We start from the raw sequence: 16,708 nt of genomic DNA on the forward strand, positions 1-16,708 counted from the left end.
CAAATGGACCTATTATCCAGATGACGGGTTTCCTTCCTGACACAGAGAGCTGTCCAGATTATATCAGCTCAATGGCCCTCGAAAAGAGCAGTAGACCTCAAATTGTCAGGATCTACGTGAATTTGGTCCAGGGTCAGAATGGCCCCATTTGTGGACACCAAATATGTCATCCAAACTCACTGTAATGCCCAGAGCAAGATCCAAGGTCAGCATTTTGTTCTATGATATCTAGTGCTTTTGTGCCTTAAAATTTACACCTGGGGAAGTCAAATTTACATATTCTAGCAAGCAGCTCATTTCCCCTTTGTTTCTCGGAGGAAAAGCTTTTCCTAATTTTGCAGACTCACTGCAGTGGCAACTGCATAAGTGATGAATGATGTCCCAGTAAACAGTGTTCTTTTGCTCCCCTGGACTAGCCGTGGAACCCCAGAAAGCAGTGCCGCTCCCTACTGCTGATGCTCTGCTCTCAGAAGGCAGGATTCAGGGTGCTTGTGGCCAAGCAAGTCCCCAGGTCTCCAAGGAGAATAAAATCCTCTTTCCTCTTTCTTTGCTAGCTCTTTCTGACTAGCAACCTTCAATTCAAGTCCCAGGAAGCCTCTGTCACAGCTTCGCACCTCCTTTGGAGGGTCCACAATTAGAGTCACGCATTACACCTGGGGACTGCCACCAAGTCACCATGGTGTCCCTGGCAAATTGCTTAACATCTTTGTAGCATATGGCTCATAGACTTTATCTATCTTTATAGAATGTTCTAGGTCAATCTCTTTATAAGTTCCTTCACATTCTGAGTCAACTGCCACTCATTTCTTACCTTCCATCTCTCAGACATTAAGCATTCTTTTCTGTATTCATTCATCTGAAAAATGGTCCCTCAAGTCCGCACCACACAGCCCACATGCTCCTGCTTCCTTCCAACTGTGACTCAGCATTTGGTGTGAGATGCCATTGAGTGACAGATGGCATTCTTCTACCTTAGCACCCCTCTTCCCAGGAGAAAGCTAGCCTGTGCCCATTCAATTTCAAAGATACTATTAAAAAAGATATACGCAGTAGCAGTTTAAATGAGCTTGTGTTTATGGCCCTATTTCACATCCATAACTATTAGATACCTGTCTTAGCCTTATCTGACTCAGAGGAAGAGGGTAAGACAGCCAGGACTGAATGAGATTTTACAGGCTTCTATCTCTGTGTTAAAGACAGCTCTGGGCATTAGTCCTAGTAATAGCCCTTTTATTCAGGCTAGACAAGGCATTCAGCTCCCAGACCAGGTTACTGAGACAAGGAGCCGCATGGTATACCTGAGACAACCTCAAGTTCTGCTTTTTTATCCCTAGCCAGCTTTCCTTAGATTCTCAAGTCCACCCAGCTCAGAACTGGCTGCCCCTGCAGCCTGGCCCTGTCACCATGACACTTAGCATACACTTCCCACCAGCTGTCACTAGCCTTTCCTCTGAAAATGCTGTCTTGAAGCCCTTATCATATATCAGCCTCCTGAGTATCAGATAAGACTTTGCTATCTTTGTCCCAGCATGGAGCCGGAAGACACTGTATCACCTTAAACAGAATTATCAATATGCCAAATCACCAGTTGGTGAACCCCAGTAATCAAAAAGTTAGTTTCCCCCAAACCATTCTCGACAAAATCTTTTTATGTATTAAAATGAAAATTTTTTACCTTATAAAGTTTACTATATTTATCTTAAAACTGATGAGTAGTTTTGATTTCTTCTTCAAGCTATGTATGAAATTCAGTTAGTGTTGATGACGAACTTTTCTGAATATCAAACATAGTCATAAGATAACTAAATAGTCTCTTGTGTTTTCTTCCAAAGCGGTGGGAAAATATGGTGATAGTAGTTATGCTTCCCACTTTTCCAAAGGACAAAGCCTCGGGAGCATGCATGTCTAAGCGCTAACAGTGATGGTGTCTGGGTTGTATGATTGTGGTTGGTTTGTAGTGTTACAGCTTATTTTCCTATATTTCCCACAATAAATTTATATCATAATTGCAATAAAAATTACAACAAAGGATCTCTCAGCAGTCAGTAAAGTGTTTGCCACTCAAGCGTAAGGACTGGAGTTGTGGTTCCCTGGACAGATGTAAAATCCAGGCTAGTCAGAGTGTGTCTGGAATCTCAGCACTAGGGAGGTATAGACAAACAGAACTCTGAAACTCACTGGCCGGCCAGTCCAACCCTACAGAGATCTCCAGGTTTAGTGAGAGACCCAGTCTCAAAAAATACAATGAGGATCAATTGAAAAAACTACCTGACATCAACCTCTGGCTTCCATATGCATGTGCACACACATAAGTACCTGTATACACACATGTACAAACACACTCATATGTCATACATATTCACACTTAGCAAGAAACAATTAGTGTCTATCAGTAAAAACAGCATCATAAACACTCATAAATAAGCAAAAGAGGAAGTAACATACTTCATAAAGACTCTTAAACCCACCCCACTCACACAATGAATGTCCACATAGATTCAAACACACATGTAATACCATGTGCGCACACCACACACACACACACACACACACACACACTTAACCCACTGATAAACTTTTTCAGTATCTGCAGAATTTCAGCCCAATATGTCAGTAGGAAAAGCCTGCTGTGTGAGGTATTTGTAAGGTACTGAGAATTCATCATTGGATGCTGTTGGGAACAGCTGTCCCCAACCCTCTGCCCATGGGAAGCAGAATTGGCCTGGCTAATCTGATTCTGATCTTTTGTAATATTACTTTTAGCTACCAAAAAGACCTTGGAGGGCCTGGGGCACTAATAACAAATAAGTTAAGGAGCCGCCATTGGATCTGCAAAGAGGCTGTAAGATCCTCCCAGAGCTGATTCAGGCCAAAATTAAGAAACATAATATTTATATTTTGAATTAATCTAATAGGATTTAGGGGAAGGAAAAATACCTGCTTGGTTTACAAAGTCACTCCCAAGAGTCTTAGATTCAGATCCAAGGACAAAATGAGGCCAGGTATGAATTAATTAGTTTTGTTTTGCATGGAACGTGGGCCTCTGGGGCTTCTCCTTATACCAGCGCAGGTCAGCCAAGCTGCACACTCTTGAGTCCCAGCTCCCAGAGGCCCAGACTCAGCTGACTACAGTTGTAACTCCTGCTCTCAGAGCATCTGCCCACCTGAATGCTCAGGGCAGCACTCTTGGCCTCACCAGTCAGAGGAACAAAGGAGCAGAAATCCTGCCAACTTCTATCCCCTCTGTTAAAATTCAAAGCAAGAAATCTGCTGTTATAGTTAATTTGCTGATGGGGCCCCAGTGGAATCAGACAGCTGAGAAGTGAGGAGACAAAGCAGGGATGGGTTTAGTCCCACAACAAAGCAAGTTCTCTCCTGCCCTGGTGCTCCTGGCCTCTCCTTAACACTTGGGTGGAGGGGCGCTGTACCCTCTCTAATCAGATATCCACATAATGAGAGTGTAGACTGTGGCCCCACCTGCCCAAGTCATATCTAACTTAAACACATTATTTTGTGTTAGATATCTATATCTCCTTAATTTCAAAAAATGCCCCCAACTTGAAAAGTATATTTTATGGCCAATTCATAATAATAAATCACTTTCGTATCAAGCCATCTCAAAGAGATGATCAGGCTTGGCATTTATGCTGCTATTAACGATATCATCATCATCACCATCTTCATCACCATCCCCGCCCTTAGTTATCACCATCGTAATGATCACATCACCATTGCTAACACAACTGTTACCATCACCATCAGTGCCATCACTGACATCATCGATAGTTATCATTGCCATCACCTTCATTATCACTGCATCCCCACTACCTCAGCTACCGCCACAACCACTAATCGGCATCATCACCATCAGTGCCACAGTCATTGTCACCGTCAACATCACCAGCACCACTCTAATGATCATACCATCATAACACCGCCTCCGCCTACCCCCATCGTCATCATCACCATCACTGCCACAGTCACCGTCACCGACACCACTACCATCATCACCGTCATCATCACCAGCACCACTCTAATGATCATACTATCATAACCCCGCCTCTGCTACCTCCAATGTCATCATCACTTGGGGAAAGAATACGAACCTCCAAACTGGCACAGCCAAAAGCTAACATCAGACATCTGGGTTCACAAAAGTCTAAGCTGCTTCTCTCCTGCTTCTAAGCTATGTGACCTCTGGACTCTTGTTTCACGTCCTTAATAAGAGAATTTAAAAAAAATAAAAACACTTGAAAATTTCCCAGATCTTCCCACTGGCTTCTTCTTAAGTGGCAAGTTGAAGAAAAAAAATCAAGTTTTGTGAAACCTTATTTGATAGCAAAGTATTAAATTAAATGAGAGCACCGTTGTCTCTAAGTGACAATGGGTCAGCCATGGGAGCCTAGCTCCATCACCCAAGATCATACTGAAAGCAATTTGCATAGCTCCAATTCAAAACTAAACTGAGCTTATCTACACATGCGCCTTCCACTCTACCACATCGCTACCAAATGGAATGCAATTTCTACAAGCCTTTGGAAATATCTTTGGATGCATTTACTTTAATTTCTGTGTATAGATGTGCACCAGGTGCATGCCTGTTGGATCCTGTGGAACTGGGGTTACACTTGCTTATGAGTCCCCTTGTGGGTGCTGGGAATTGAAACCCTGTCCTCTGAGGAGCAACAAGTGCTCTTAGCTGCCGAGTCATTCTCTCCAGCCCGACCCTTTGTAAACGTGAAGCAGTCCTTCCCGATTGCTGCCACCGTGAAGCTGGTCACAGAGGTCAAGAACAGGACATTCTTTCCCACAGATTGATAAATTGATTTCTGGGTCTGAAAACCGTCTTTCTCCTAGCTCAGGGAGCTCGTCGGCACTCCACCTGTGCAGATTTATCAGAAGTACTCCAGCACTAGGGAATTTAAGCAACTTGGAGTCTTTTTGCCCTGTTTTGCCCATGGCAAGGATCTGCTAGGCTCATGTATTCACTCATCTCATATCAGGTAATACCTTGACTGAATCCTAAAGATGAAAACCAAGAGGTGATACTGTTACTAGACTCAGTGCTGAAATACTTGCACCAGTTACCTCACTCATCCTCATAAAACTCCAGAAGATACCGTGACTTTCATGTCTGTGTGCTGCACATTTGAACCTTGAAGTAACCTGCTGTGCAAGTGTAGGGATCATGATTTTAGCCCAGGCTTTCTGACTCTTGGAGCAGATCGCGGTCTCAATACAGAGCGATTCTGCAGCTGGCACGGAACTTTTACCCTCCTTGGCAGCACTTTTGTGCAAGCTCTAGCGATGAACTGATCCCCAAGAAAGAACATCCACAAAGCCTACGTCACTTGTGGGTCCACAGGACAAAGCCATGAAATCTCCAGGCCCTTGAGTTCACGGGACAGTGGACTGTGACTACTTCTGAATCCTTGTTCCCCAGCCCCACCCCAGCCCCACCCTCAGCTCTCTGTCAGGTTTGCAAGGGCTGAACCCCAGGGTCTTTCTACAAACACCCAAGATATTCCACAGGGCATCTGTTCAAGTCAAGAAAGACTCCCTGTCCCTCAGCTGCATTACTTGTAGAAAATGAATTTATTGCTTTACTGCCTAAAAGGGATTATCTGCTTGAAATTCACCTCTCTTCTTACTTCTGAGAGATAGTTCAAGGACTCTGGAACACACTACAGATTTTCTCCCATGATGCATGCATACACAATTCTGTTTTTAAATAAATACTTGGTCACTTATGGATGCTTTTTTGCTGTTGTGTCTTCTTTTGTTTTTATTGCCATGTTTCATTTCATTTTTATTGTTTTGTTCATTTTGATGGGGACTCGTGTGTTTCTATCTGGCCCTGGATTCTCTATTCTGCAGATGACCTTGAAGTTGTAGTGCTGAGGATTGAATCCAGGGCTTTATGCATGCTAGATTTGCCCTCTGCCACCTGAAACACATCCTAGCCTTCTTGTTTGACCTCTTTCAATAAATAGACAGCAACAAAGCTGTCAGTGTGAATGTTCTTGCTTTTGCTTCATTTATTTTAAGGGATATATGACAAAATTGGTATGACATGTCCTCTGTTATAGACATTAAAGCTGTTTCCAGTCCTCTGTCATTTTGTACAACATTTGGATGAACATCATATTCTATGGACCTCTGAGCACCCTAGCTACTGCTTTTCCCTTAGAACAACTTAACAAGAATGTTTTGATACTGATTTAAAGAACATTGACACAAATTGCTGATGATCCACACAGAAACTGCAGCAACTTAGGCATGTCCCTTTTTAGTGCACAAAAGTACCCTCTACTGCATCCTCAGTAACACCTCTAACTTCTTATCTTTGAGTGAGTCTCCCTTCAAAGCTTTTATTACCACACAGAGGGCTCACTCATCCCATAGCCCTGGAGGTTACTTCCCCACTGATGGGTTTGTTCAAAGGTGTTGTGGGATAATCTTTCTGTATACTGTGAATATGTCTCTGCCAAGGCACCTTCTGATCGGTTTAATAAAGAGCTAAACAGCCAATAGCTAGGCAAGAGAGAATGGGTGGGACTTCTGGGAAGAGATAGAAACTCTGGAAAGAAGAGAGGCAGTGTTCACCAGCCAGACAGAGGAAATGGGATGCATGGTACTGAGCAGAGATAGTGGAGCCATTGGCAGAACGTACAGTGATATAAACAGGTTAACTTAAATTTTAAGAGTTAGTAGGAAATAAGCATAAGCTAAGGCCGTCTTTCACAATAATAAGTCTCTGTGTTACTGTTTGGGAGCTGGTGGTCCATAGAAAGTCCTCTTCCACAAGGGTTGAGTAGGCAGTAGAGTGAATTATGATGACATTGCTAAGTACTCAACATAGAGGGCTGCCTCACTGTTAGCCCAGCATTCTTTGCCTTTCATATACTCCCTATCAGCCCCTTCTTTTCATTCATTGTTCATTCATTGGAGACTTCCAGTTCAGGACACTTCACACTTCCTCAGATATCCGACAGTAAAGCTAATAACTCTGCAGATGGCTCACAGACATCTCAGATTCAACAGCCCATTCCAAACTCACCGTCTCCTCTTGCATTCTCCAGAGCCCCTTCCATCAACCCTTCCTTTAGAGGGACCATGCAGTGAGTGGCACCTTTCTTCTCCTGGGTGCTGGAGAAATGAAACCTGGAAGGAAAACTTCCCTCACCTCTTTCTCCCTACCCGACCGATCATCTGATTGTGTGGCCCGGTTAATCCAGTGTCTTCAGGGCCTCCATCAGCCCATTTCCCCCACTTTAGGCCCCGGTCCAAGTTAATATATGACTGAAATCCTTACTAAGTGGTGATGGATTGGATAGAACAGAAGGGAAGAAAGATGTGGTGTTTCTAAGCACCTATCACCTGGTTCTGAAATCTTTTTAATGGTCATTACGCACACGAGAAATCCATGCCATAGATAATATTATCACCAACTTACAGATCAGGAAACTGAGGTACAACTGGTGATGCTGATTAAGGACCCACATCTGGCCTGGAATCCAGAGCTTTCCGTGTGCTTATTACTTTAGATTGTGTAGTGACACCTCATAGTCCTTGAAGGAGATCCCCAAAGAGTGAGGGCTCCATCCTGGACCCCAGATTATGCACAAACCATACCCAAACACCTGTTTTCACAGAGAGATCCTTTATTAAGCAGGGAATAAAACTAAAAGTGGCTGATTTCTGACTCAGGCAGAAAAATAACAGCAAATAATCTTGCAGGTGGAATTTTAAGAAGAGAAATGGCAACGTGGCCTCACACACAAGTGTCAGGCAAATGTGAGCAATTAGTGCACAGAAGGAATTAAACCTTAAATCCCCCTTCCTCTCCAACTCTTGCTAATGAAGTCAGAGAAAGGGTAAAAGCCTGTAATTACACTGAAGTAATTGGAATCCTACTTAACAGAAAACTTAAGGTAGAAATCCCAGACCAATAGATGACCCGTTGGGTCCATCACCCTCTCTACCCTTCTGGGTCATTCTCCCCACGATGGTCTTTTGGTGGGCTCCACTTAAAGGCTGAGAACTGTACTTGGTCTGTGTAAAATCTGTGGTTAAAAAATATTATAACCATTTTTCCCCTTCCATGTTAACATGTCTGTTGATGTGGCACTGTTCCAGTCTTCTTGGTGCAGCCATGTCTAGCAGACACGGTTTCACAGCAGACTTCTGCTATTCCAGCTCTTACTATCTTTCCTTCTTTTCTGAGGTGTTCTCTGAGCCACAGATGCAGGAGGATGTATCCATTGAAGCTGGGGTCCCGCGATGTTGATCGCTGCCTTGTGTCCAGTTGTGGTTTTCTGTGATTGGCGTAAAGATACGTTTCTCTGATGAGAGGTGGTAGCTATGCTTCTCTGTGGTATAAGGATAAGATTTAGCATGTGGTAAGGATTGATGCTGTTCTAGTCAAGTGTTGGCCATAGATTCTTTTCTAAGTTCCATGACTCTCCTTGCCCCAGGAAACTGGCTAGGTTTCCAGTATCAGGCTTGAGTTCCCTCCTGTGAATGAATGTTAAGTCCACGTAGACAGCTGTTGATTGACACCAACATTTGAGTGCCACTTATTGTACTTTTATGCATATCTTGCCAGGCAAACAACTAGAGTCAACTAATGACTGCTGGGAGAAGGAGAATCAGCTTCTCCCAGGGGTGATCCCTCTTACTGGCTGTCCAACGCAAACTGAACCTTGATTCCATGTATGCAAAAACTGACTCAACAGACTGTATGTGTGTGTGTATACACACACACACACATATATATATACATTCTACTGAGTATGTATATATACATATATGGATGTATACACATATATGCATATAATACATATATACATATAATGCTATGACAATAATGAAAGAAAAGGGGCTACCACCTTGAGTGGAGGACATAAGAGGGAGTTTGAGGGATGGTAGCTGGGAGGGGCTAGAGGAGAGAAAACTATTAAAAATACATGTAATTGATTTCTCCCCACCCTTGTAGCCTATGAACCGATGTTTGACACATAGAAGATATTTAATAAATATTTGCTACTGTAGCAATTTATAAAAAGAATACTGAGAACATTTGCACTGAAAAATGGCCTCATGACAAATGTGTGTCTAGTCCCCAAATGACTGCTTTTGAAATATAGACAGTTTTTGAAATATAACTGATTATACACTTGCTACAATATGGGCTTAAATGTTTCGTTTCCTGGCTTTGTTCCGGTTTGTTTAAATGAAACCCTGGGCTTTACTGAAGATGGAGACATGGCGCTGTTCGACCCTGCTGTCATCCTCACTAGAGGAGTCTGCCCTCCCCCCTTGACCCAGGGCTGATGCAGACCAGATTCCCAGTGGTGCGAATGGCCCTCTGGTCCAGCTTTGCCAACCCGGGGTGGAGGGATGTCTGCAGCTTCCATCTCTTCTTTCTCTGCCGCCCTTTCGTTGTATGCCAAGGTCTGCAGCTGTGACCCCGCCACAGGGTGAAAAGAATCAAATGAGAGGACTTCTGACAGGTACACCCCCTTTAGCCTTGCAGCCATGCAAACCTTATTATTTGTTGGCCTCAAATGTCAGCTACAGCCAGAGTCAGTCCTTGTCACTCTGGCTTCCTCGTTCCAAGGCATGACCTAAGGTCTCCTCCAGCCCGGTGCAGTTGTTTCAAAAGCAACAGGGCATGCGTGATAAGTGGGGTTTGCAGAGAACAGGCTTCTCTATAGATCAGCACCCCAGCTGGGCATCCCTACTATTTTTGCCCAAGAGCCCCAAGAACGGCAACATCAGTGACAGTCCATTGAATGCCTATCATTGTTACCATGGAAGCTTTGAAGCCTTAATTATTACTCGGTCTTTGAAGCTGAGTTGGAGGCCTGGAGACTATGAAGCAGGTTGTGATTGCCCACTTGGTTAGCCACTTGTACCCCAAATGCCCACTTCCTAGCATAAACAGAAGGAGGGAGCTGGCACAATAACAGGCTATCCATGCCCTGCAAATGAAATGCTGGCGTGATAAGGTAAGATAAACTGGAAAAGAGTGGAGAGGCACTTAAGGCTGGGGAAAGGACTTGGTAGGTAAGGTGTTTGCCTCACAAGCATGGCAATCCACATTCTTATCTCCAGAACCAACACTAAGAAAATAAATAAATTGAAGCCCAGCAGTGGTGGTGCATGCCTTTAATCCCAGCACTCAGGAGGCAGAGGCAGGCAGACCTCTGTGAGTTCAGGGCCAGCCTAGTCTACAAGAGCTAGTTCCAGGAGAGGCTTCAAAGCTACAGAGAAACCTGGTCTTGAAAAACCAAAAGTAAATAAATAAGTAAATAAATAAATAAGCAAGCCAAGGATGGCAGTGTGTACTAATAATCCCAGTGCTGGGGAAAGAGAGACAAGCAGATCTCTAGGATTCGCTGCCCAGTCAGCCTATGAAACTGATACACCAAGCCTGTGAGAAACCCTGTCTCAAAAACTGTCAGCCTAAGGTTGTTGGGATCAACAAGAGCCAGGGGTAGGTAACCAATGGGGATGAAGCACAAGGGCATTAGAAAGAGAAGCCTCTGGGTATCAAATTTCTTCAGTCAGATGCTGTCCCTGTTGCTGCTCAGAGATAATATCTGGATCATTTATTCATGATGAACTCCGGCTGCAGGATTCGTAGGAAGAAACGGTGTGCTTCGCGAGGCCAGGTGTGACATCTGGTTTTGCTTCTGTGTCTATTCACAAAGTCTCACACGTATTGGGGACTGGGTGAATGTCTGCAGGCACCTGACACACGGATGCGCTCCTCAGACGGGAGGCCTTGTCAAGGCTGTCACCGAGGTTGTCACGGTTATCAGGGGTGTTACCAGCATCACCAGTGTGACCACCAAGTGGTTTTGTGTTGGGAATTCTCTCTGCTCTTTGGACCACAACATCATGAGCATCTTGAGAATATGATCCTGATGGACCTGTCACTGCCCAGCCTGGGACTGTCTCCCAGACTTCTTCTCTCTGCCCGGAATACTCTGTATTTCCACTACTCTAACGGAGACCCAGAAAACACACAGCATGAGAATTTCAGAGGATGAGGCTGTCTCCCCTGCCTTTCACAGAGACTTCCTCTCCTATCTTGCTGCGATTAGCAAAAAGAAAACAACCCCCCCCCCAAATATGGTAGCTTTAAAAAAGCAACACATTTTTTATTTCACCACTTCTCACTTCCAGAATCAGATTATGGATTTCCTAGGTCTTCTAGACAAGGGTCCATCGAAGGTGTTGTCAGGGTGCTGCTGTCCCTGGGCTCAACTTAGGGCTGGATTTCCTCCCAGGCTCATGAGCACAGCTGTCAAAGAGGAGCCGTCAGCTCTTATCCATGTGAGACTTTGTACGGGGTTAACTTACAATCCGGTTGTTTGCTGTCCCTCAGAATAATAAGAGAAGTGGGAGTTCCCAGGCATATGTGACATCTCCATCCCTCCAGTGCCCTGATGATTAGAAGCAGTCACTGTACCACCCGACACTCAAGAGAGGGGCTCACATACTAGCACCACACCCAGAAGCTGGCATCACTGGGGACCATATTAGACAGAAGCTGCCCACCAAAGAGAGGGAGGTTTCTCTCCCTAAGTAGAGGCAAGCAGCACCTTGATTCCCTTCAGCCATTCCCCTTTTGGACATGGCCTACGTAGTGATCCCAACCACAATGTCTCGCCAAGCTCACCTTTCACGATAGGGAAATAAGAAGCAGGGGAACCAGAGGGGCAAGCAAGCTCTTCTAAGAATAACTTCCCTGTGAGCACACACTGACCCTGGGTCCTGAAAAGCACCCCTGTTACTCCCGTGGGCTTGTCTAAGCATTGGTTTCCTGATGAGACTTAGAGCTCCCTGGTGGATATATTAAAAATAAAGCTCCAGAGATGACAGACCCAGAAGTCACGTGTTTACACATTCCCCTCCCTGCACCTACTTTGCAAAGATTTGATGCTAATTTCAGATGATTGTGAAATCTCCTTGAAATATAAATGTTCAACACTCCGCTCCTAATTCTGATATAAACATCTCATCAGCAGTAATACCACTGCCCAAATGAGTTATCTAAATTCCTCACCCCCTTTCCTTACAGCACACATAGAAGGAGGAAATGAGGGTGCTAATTTGTATTCAGAGAGGCTCAGGGACAACGTATGTATATAATTTAAGGTGGAGCTGCCAATGAAGCGTTTTGCGGAGGAGAGTGTTTCAAAATAGGTCCAGAGTTGCATACGTAGCGTTTTCCTTTTGTTTCCTTTTGCAGATTGTGTCCCAGAGAAAGCTTTCCAAGTCCTTGCTGAAGCACGGGAACACGGCGGGGAAGTCCTCCATCACGGTAAGCTGGCCCTGGGGTGGCAACAGGTGTGAGGCCCCATGTTTGGATCAGTGAGTACTGGTCTGAAAGAGATGCTAGGATGGTGAACTCCTCTGCCTGCTGGGAGCTGATTGAACTGCCCAAAGAGTCTCTATATTCTTTTTTTTTTCTGTTTTTCATCTTTTCCTTTCTTGTGAAAACCATTTTGATCCTTCTCCCCTTAGGGAAAATGGGAAGGAAGTAGATTTGAAAGTGGGGTCACTCACTTCTGCTGAGAGCTTCTGCAATCACAGTAGAAATCATAAGATAGAGAAGGAAAGAGAAGAAAGTTGACTCTGTTGGACACAGTAAGAATACAGAATTGGCTGGAGTTTTTGGATTGGCAAAGCGCCCCCCTCCAACAATTTTATTTTAAAAGTATTTAGTTCAAAGTTTGATTTGCTTGCCAAGGAGAGGCCAACCTTAATATTTTTTATTGACTAACGGATTTGAGCTCTGTGACTTTGTTTAAGCAAATTTCTTCTTTATTTAAAAGGAAATAGGTGCTGAAATTCAGTTTCTTTGCGACACTAGCAACAGATGACTTGTTCAGCTGTTAATGAGTCCAGTGACTTGTTAAAGAAAAGGCAGGTGCTTTTAATTTTTTTTATTTGTTTTGAGACAGGGTCTCACCAAGTAACCCTGGCTGGCCTGGAACTTGTTATGTAGACCAACATAGCCTCAAACTCATAGAGATAAGCCTCCTTCTCCCTCTTAAGTGCTGGTATTAAAAGCATGCATCTCCTCACCCAGAAAGGAAGCTTTTTCTAGCTGCTGTTCCTGATGGCTCCACCTCCAGCCTGGGCCCCAACTCACACTCCACACCCAGCCTATGAAAGTTAGTGACCCACTACTGTGTAGACTAGTGAGCTCCTTCCAGAGCTGAAAATGGTGCACCCTATGCACAAGGAGTGTGGAGAAACACCTGCCCAATGTCGGTGTTTGTTCATTTTGAGATCAAAATTACCCAAAGGTGCTAACAGGCTCCTGGACTGAGGGTCCGCCCTCTACAGCAGCTGATGTGTGCTTTTTCCCCTAGGTGATTGCCGAAGAGTTATCGGGCAATGATGACTACGTGGAGCTGGCTTTCAATGCACGGAAATTGGATGATAAGGTAAAACGTTTCACCTTGACCTCACTGAAGGAAATAATAAAGCTAAGACACACAGTTTAATCAGATTCCTCCTCGCAGCTCTTTTCCCATTCCACCCACATTATTAAACACATCAAAGACTTCAGAGAGGTCTGCAAAGCAAGATTTTCCCCAAATGGAGGAGCCTTTGGTAAAACCATTTGGTAAGACTAAGTCACCATTTGTTTCCAAATGCCAGAGGTTGGCTGTGCCCAGGAAAATATGACTTTCCCGTATCATCAGGGTCACTCTAAGGAAAAAGCGAAACCTGGAAGGGGAGTTTGATGGCACATCAGGAGGCATCCGTGTTTGCCAAGTTCAGGGCTACGAGCATCGCAAACACTGTCTGATTTAGTCATGTGTACAATTCCCACGAGATAGGAGTATTAATGCAGGTGAAGAAAGAGATTAAAAGATTAAATAACTAGTCCAAGCTTCCCCCACGTCATAGTCCAGAGCTTCTGAGTGGCAGACACCAAGGCAGAATCAAAGACACAGGATTGTACTTATGCCTGTGGCTTGCAGAAAGGGAAAACGGGGAGAAAATGAACAGGTCATGAGGAAATTCTGACCCTGAAGAAAAAAGAGACCAGTGAGGGTGGGTAGACGTCCCCTAGAATGCTACCCAGAGCTACCCAGAATGCTACCCCAAGAGGGATGCTGCAAAGCCATGGGGGAAGTTCCAAAGCCAAGCACTGTCTCCTAGCCAAAAGCCTGCCATAATGTCCCTTCTGCACTTAGTTACCAGACAGAGCAATTCTAGGCAGTCTGGCCACAGTGCAAAAGCAAGGATGGACATCAGAGTTCAGAAACCTATAACCCTTGGTCAGTTCTATTCCCTAGAGAAAGAGTGTGCAAGGTGTGTTTCCATGGCCACCACATCCTGATAGTAGGCAATGAAACTGAAGATCCAACCCCATGTCAAAGGGCTAGGAAGGAGACACACCAGCCTCACACCGCAGCCTGGGTTTCACCATCTGAGTTAGATGTAAATCGCAAAGCTACATAACATACAATGATACAGTGATGTGGAAGATATGATAATTGGTGTATGAATAAGAGTGTCTAGGAAAGGTGGCTGATCATTCTGCCTGGTAATATCCGGAGAGACTTTAAACCCTATGAATTCTTTCTCTCTCTCTCTCTCTCTCTCTCTCTCTCTCTCTCTCTCTCTCTCTCTCTCTCGGTGTGTGTGTCCGTGTGTGCATGCATGCATGCATGTGTGTGTGTGCCTATGTGCATAATACTGTGTGTGTGCATGCATGCCTGAGTGTATGTGTGTGTGTGTGCATGAATGTGTGTGTGTCTTTGAACATTGTTCCTCAGGAGACATCCATTTTCTTTTTTCAAGACATGGTCTCTCACCAGGACTTAGAACATACTGGCTGTGCTGGACTAGCTGGCCAGCAAACCCCAGGGATCTACACATTTCTGTGTCCCCAGTGTGGAGACTACAGACCTATATTACCAAATCTAGATGTTTTTCTCCTATTTATCCTTTGAAAGTTTTGCACAATGTGTATCTTGATCATACCCCACTGGGGCCCCTGTCAACACATTTTCCTCCCAATCTCACGTTTTTTTCTTAATTTAAAAAGATTATAGATTATAGCCCACTGCAGAGTCCAACAAATGCTGCCTATGTGCACACAGGTGTGAAGCTACCCACTGGGGAATGGGCACCTACCAGTCACCAAGCCCCACACCTGCCAAACCGACACTCACTCCCCCAAGACATGGTGATAGTTTGTCTCTGCTTTAATAAATAAAACTTGCCTGAAAGTCAGAGTGTGGAATTAGCCTCACTAGTTAGCCATAGAAGTTGGGTGATAGTGGCACAGACCTTTAATCCCAGAAGCAAACGGATCTCTTTGAGCTCAAGGCCACCCTGGGCTACACGAGGTTGATCCAGTCTAAAAGAGAAACAGAACCAGGCTGTGGTGGCTCGCACCCTTCATTCCAGTACTTGGGAATCACAAGCCTTAATCCCAGCACTAGGGAAGTGGAAACAGGAAAGGATAGGCTTGGCAGAGAGAGGAATGTAAAGGAGGAGGAGTAAGGAGCTCATTACATTCAATCTGAGGACCTGTAGAGACAGGATACCCCTTTCTGTCGGAGGATTTCATAGACGTAAGAACTAGTGGCTGGCTGCGCTGCTTCTCTGATCTTTCAGCTTTCACTCCTTAGTATCTGGCTCTGGGTTTTTATTATTAATACCAATTAAATCCATGCGACATCAAAAAAACCATCAATTGCCAATACCTCAGCTAGGAGTGAGGCCTGGGGATCTCCTCCCCGCCTCAACGCTGGAATTTTTAACTGGCTTGATTTTGTACAGGTCTTGTGAAGATGACCACGGCTGCCGTGAGTTCATGTCCAGAGGACAGCACTGTCCCCATCCTCCGGTGCCTACATTCTTTGCATCTCACCTTCTACAAATTCCCTGAACACGGGTCGTGGGGGGGGGGGGGGGGCGGAAGCGTTGATAAAGATATCTCAACTATGGTTAGGCACTACCAGTCATTTATTTCCAATACTTTGGCCAGTTTTGAGTCTCTGCATTACCCATAACCCACTGCAATAAAAAGCCTCTCTGGCCAAGGCTACACAGATTGACACCCATTTAGCAAAATCGCATCAAGAACTTTTCTTCTTAGGGTTATGACTTCAGCAGCCATGGGTTTTAAGTATATTTGTGAAACCAGACATGGATTCCCTTTTGTAGACCAGCCATCAGATCCAATAACGAAAACAGTCAGTTTACCCCATAAGTAATTTTGCCACGATTATACACGTGGGTACATCCTGTCTGGTAGGTTGGTTTTGTAGCACCGAGTGTCGGGTGTTGGATGAGACCTTTGATATCTTTCTCCTCCACCAGCCTGCACGGCACATGCCAGCGCTACGAAAGCTAGCTGTTGGGTAGAGAATTTTCTGGTCAATTCACAACCGGCTTCTCCATGTTCTGCAGTCAAAGTGGGTGACGTCTTACTATCACAGATGTTCCACAGATTAAACACGGTCCTTACCTTTATTAAGCACTTTATCAACTGAGCTACTTTAGTCCAAGAAGCTAAGTACAGATCAGTGGGGTTTGCTTTGTTTATTTGCTTTGTTTTTGTTTCATTTTATGCCTTATGTAACCACTATGAAAACTTTACAAAGTGGTTCCTATTGGTGTTTCTAGCTGGGTACCAGGTCTGCAGTGCACCCAGTGGATT

At 44.6% G+C, this 16,708-nt stretch overlaps 1 protein-coding gene across 5 annotated transcripts in view; it reads left to right on the plus strand.

The window, feature by feature from the left end:
• The window catches only part of Cpne4 (copine 4), a 597,421-nt gene that overhangs the window by 454,128 nt on the left and 126,585 nt on the right, over positions 1-16,708 (plus strand). For all 5 annotated transcript variants that reach the window (XM_050139472.1, XM_050139476.1, XM_050139473.1 and 2 more), the window contains 2 exons: positions 12,266-12,337; positions 13,395-13,469. In XM_050139472.1, coding sequence (XP_049995429.1) covers positions 12,266-12,337; positions 13,395-13,469 — 147 coding nt within the window. The remainder of the gene's footprint in view (positions 1-12,265; positions 12,338-13,394; positions 13,470-16,708) is intronic.

This window comes from Alexandromys fortis, unplaced genomic scaffold, assembly GCF_014885135.2.
Source record: "Alexandromys fortis isolate MF-2015 unplaced genomic scaffold, M_Fortis_MF-2015_v1.1 scaffold_36, whole genome shotgun sequence".
NCBI classification, from domain to species: domain Eukaryota; kingdom Metazoa; phylum Chordata; class Mammalia; order Rodentia; family Cricetidae; genus Alexandromys; species Alexandromys fortis.